This window comes from Pseudophryne corroboree, chromosome 4 (genome assembly GCF_028390025.1).
Source record: "Pseudophryne corroboree isolate aPseCor3 chromosome 4, aPseCor3.hap2, whole genome shotgun sequence".
Lineage (NCBI taxonomy): Eukaryota > Metazoa > Chordata > Amphibia > Anura > Myobatrachidae > Pseudophryne > Pseudophryne corroboree.
The window spans coordinates 331568960-331573339 of record NC_086447.1 but is presented as its reverse complement, the minus strand read 5'-3'; the positions used below and the strand labels follow the sequence as shown (position 1 = coordinate 331573339).

At 45.1% G+C, this 4380-nt stretch overlaps 1 protein-coding gene across 1 annotated transcript; it reads right to left on the bottom strand.

Moving 5' to 3' along the window:
• Positions 1–662: 662 nt before the first annotated feature.
• HES1 (hes family bHLH transcription factor 1) lies at positions 663–2950 on the bottom strand. The gene is made up of 4 exons (XM_063916414.1): positions 2495–2950; positions 2282–2377; positions 1900–1987; positions 663–1449 (listed from the first exon to the last, which is right to left on the bottom strand). The coding sequence occupies exons 1-4, from the start codon at positions 2600–2602 to the stop codon at positions 929–931; spliced, it is 813 nt and encodes a 270-aa protein (XP_063772484.1). The 5' UTR covers positions 2603–2950; the 3' UTR covers positions 663–928.
• Positions 2951–4380: the final 1430 nt, after the last annotated feature.

The following is a 4380-nucleotide window of genomic DNA, read 5'->3' as shown; positions in this document are numbered from 1 at the left end:
ACATTTGTAAATTTACATTTTGCACCCGACATTCTCCGTTCAATTTGTAGAACATGCCAGTAAGGTTCCAAAACGTCCTAAATTAACATTACATGTAGTTTAGTAAAGAAATGTATATATGTAGTGACAACAGTGAAATACTCATACATTTTTAATTATATGCACTTATTACACAGAATTGACTTCATTATAGGGTGACTCTTATGTTCACTTCTTTGCTAAACTGTACCTCTATTTCTTTACTAATTTGTACTTCAGGACTGCACTTAAAAAGGACAGTTACCATCCTGAATAAGGGAGTGATTATATACCATCTTCCTTACACATACTGTATCGTTCTTTGCCAATCACTATTATATTGTTCTGGTTATTTTAGCACCTGAATCCTAAAAGTTACATTTAATTACTTGCTGTTTGAGTGAAAATCATGTCTGAAAGTGGATTTTTTTTATTTTAAAAAGGATGGTTTCTTGTTTTTGTCAACCGATTTACACTTGATTAGGTAACTATCATATAGGTAGAATGTGCTCTCGTACACAGGCCACTTTTAATCATTAATCAGCATGGGGCATGCAAGATAAAAGAGTGTAGGCGTTGTTAATTACTGTATAACATATCCCTGCAAACGGAATGGCTTTAACACAGCAAGACAAGCTAGTATATTCAAAATACAATGTGCAGTTTTATTATTTACAAATAAACTTCCAAAAATGGAAGAAATGTCCAAGAGTATATTTCCATCTCTTTGGCATCATAAGATAACAATTTCGTGTGCAAACGAAATATAAGTTGCAATCTTATTATACAAGGGCGCATTCAATATGAACATCATATTTACAAACATAGTGCATTCTCGCTACAAAATGAAGGATTAATATTTGTAACTAAAACTTCTAAATAAAGTTCTCCATAGTCCATTTCAGTTCTTTCACCAGGGTCTCCACACAGAGTCTGTAGTGACTGATGGCATAACAGAGGGGGACACTGGAGCCGGCAGCCCAGCGCCCACATTCGAGTTAGTATAGACAGGAATTACAGATCCATTGTGTGGGAAGGCTGGGTTGGTGATTAAAAAGGCAAACTGTCCATCTGATGCTGGCACCAGTTGAAAGCCACCATAGACCTTGGCAGCTTCGACCGGCGGGCCACCCATCTTGCAGGGAACCCCACCCATGGGAGTTGGGCTTCCTTGGGGAGCACTTGCAGGGAGCTGAACTAGAGGCTGCCCAAAAGCTGGATGCGAGGCAGCAGCTGCTGGAATCTGAGGCTGAGTCGGGTAATTCATGGCATTTATCTGATTCATGCAATTGGCCAGATGTCCCAAGAGCCGGGTTCGGACGTCCGTATTGACTCCTTCACAAGTGGACAAGAATCGAGTTACTTCATTCATGCACTCGCTGAAACCAGCTCTGTATTTGCCCAGGACAGTTGGGTCTGTACTGAGAGCAGCTGTAGATGAAAGAACACAGGGTTATTTCACGGAATAAAGACGAAGATCCCCAGCCCAAGATGAAGCAAGTAAAGGGGTTTATTGCGTGTTCAGTCTCCTTCCCTATGTTTCAAGCGCACATACAGTGTAATCTCATTAGTGCACACATAGTATTAAAAGAAGTAGCGAGCAAATATTACAGATGTCAGCTGTTAACAGAATTTAATCTAGATTGCATTTCAACATCCCGATACACTACTCCCAATATCATAGCTGGTGATTACCTCCCCACAGTGCTCCTCCTCCCTCTCCCAGAGCAGTAACATGAGCTTCGTGCAGAAACTATAAATAAGCCCAGACCGTGGGAAAGGCAGAGAGAGCCAGCCCAGTAGAATGTATCTGAATGCCATTCAAACCACAGGCGGAAGTCTGGAAGGAATCAGCCAGAGTGGGGTGGGGGGAGTACTCACCAGTCATCTGAACTCTTTGCAAGTTCCGGAGGTGCTTTACTGTCATCTCCAAAATATCAGCCTTCTCCAACTTTGAGTGCCTGGAGCTCTGAAAAATAAATACCAAGTTTAATAATCCAACCGTGTCACATTAATTTAACATATTAGGAAACAGCACACTGCTACACAATACTGATAACAATTGCCAACAACGTTACAGTGATATTGCCAGAGTAGGTAACCACTGTAATAACAGTACATTTACTATATCACTCCAACAGTCAGCAGTGCTGCACATGTGCAATGTCATTTACATCTCATGACTAGATTACATTCTGTGTAATATGGTCTGTAGAGAGATAATACAATGACAGTATATATTATGTTTATAGAATTGACTTACATCTTTTTTCAAGGCATCCAGGATAAGCGTTTTCAATTGACTCAAGCTCTCATTGATCCTTGCTCTCCTTCTCTTTTCCATGATAGGTTTAGAGGACTAGAAATAAGAAGAGAGAAACACCGTGAGGGTCATTCTTTCTAGATCTATGGCAGCACATCCAGTTAGAGAGATAAGTGTGCACTTTATCCCGTCCTGTTACACATCCCTATTTACCTTTCTGTGTTCAGAAGCCGTTTTGGGTTTGTCTGGGGTGCTGGTCATGCTGGCTGGGGTGGCAGCCACAGGAGAAGAGGAGCTTTTCTCCATCATATCAGCGGGCATCTTCTCCTAGCACGGGGATGTCCTCCCAAGCAGCCAAATACACAGTGTCCTTATAGCCTAGTGTGCGCAGTGCAAGGCGAGGGTATCCGGGGACGAGGTGAGGTGCCTGCTGCGGGCGGTGCGTGTGTGTGCAGCGGGCTGCGGCTGATGCAGGCAGGGTCCCGGTCCGGCTGGCTGGCTGCCCTGCGTGCCTGTGAGCGCCCTCTCATTGGCTCCAGCTTTATATAGCGCTAACTGCACGCGAACGGCTCGTGTGAAACTTCCCAAACTTTCTTTCCCACAGTAACTTTCAGCCAATGGCAGCAGGGCACACGCGTGGGCTGCGCCGGGCTATTGGCTGCAGGGCGTGGACACAGACGTCCAATGATCATCCCTTAAGGAGATGAAGGGGGTGCTGCTGCTGATAACACCCGGTCAATCAACAACAATACTTTTAACTCTTTGGTAGCAGCAAGGTGCAGATCCCAGCCCCGGGACACAGGGGTAGATTTATTAAGCTTGGGGAAGTGATAAAGTGGAAGGTGATAAAGGACCAGCCAGTCACCTCATAACTGCCATTGCACAGGCTGGGTTTGAAAAATGACAGGAGCTGACTGGCTGGTACTTAATCTCCTTCCACTTTATCACTTCACCAGGCTTAATAAATCTGCCCCACAGTGCGCTGCGCAGTACCGCAGGCAGGGGACTGGGAACATCACCTTATCTGCTGCCTGCATGACTGCTGCAGATCTGTAGAACGCACCACATGTAGTCTATTCATTAAGCAGTGAAAAGTGTGAAGAAGTGAGCCAGTGGAGAAGTTGCCCATGGCAACCAATGAGCATTGAAGTAACATTTATAATTTGCATACTATACAATTGTACGGAGCAGCTGATTGGTTGCCATGGGGCCCCGTAGTCTCTGTACATGCATGCATCACCTATTGCACCTAATATAGGTAAGGCATCATGGGTTAATGAGCCACACTCGTTATTTTTACACTTTATTACACAACAGAAACTACTGGTACAGGTTGTAGCTGTGGTGGAAGTACGTGATCCCAGGGCAGTAGTGCCGCAAACTCTGCTCATTATCTTTCCTAGATGTGCTACATTAACAGCTGACAGAGAATGAGCTATGTGTGTGCATGTTATACAGCAGCTCTGCATGTGGTGACCAGGCAGCGCAGGGAGACCTGTGTGTGTGTCTCTTTAAGCCTGGCTGCAGCAGCGGGCGGTGTGAGGGGGTGCCTGAGCACGTGCCAGGATGTTTTATTGCTGCTGCTGCTGAGGCTGGGCGGCTGGATGTGTGTGGGGAGAGATGGTTTAGATTATGCCGAGAGAAGGCAAATAGCAGCTGCTGTCCTGAAGCCTGGGAAAACCACTCCCCCCGAGAGATGGATCGGGCTCATTGGAGATCAAGCGAGGCAGATCCTAGTACGAAGCATAGGTGGCGCTCAATAGCTTCCTCCAAAGTTACATACACATGCTTCATTCAGTACGGTGCCCTGTACTACGCTATAATGTAACTGATTCAAAAACCATAAATGAGAGTGTGGTATAGCAGAACAGGATGTCTGTGTCATTCTTTTCAGAGCTTGAAATAGTTACTGCAAATGATGGTTCTTAGTTAAAAAGTTGGTGACATTATACACTCCCCACAGCGCTTACACACTGCTGCATTTAACGCTACCCACAGCCCATATGCACTTCTGCATCACACACTCCCCACAGCGCATACGCACTGCTGCATTTAACACTACCCACAGCGCATATGCACTGCTGCATCATACTCCCCAC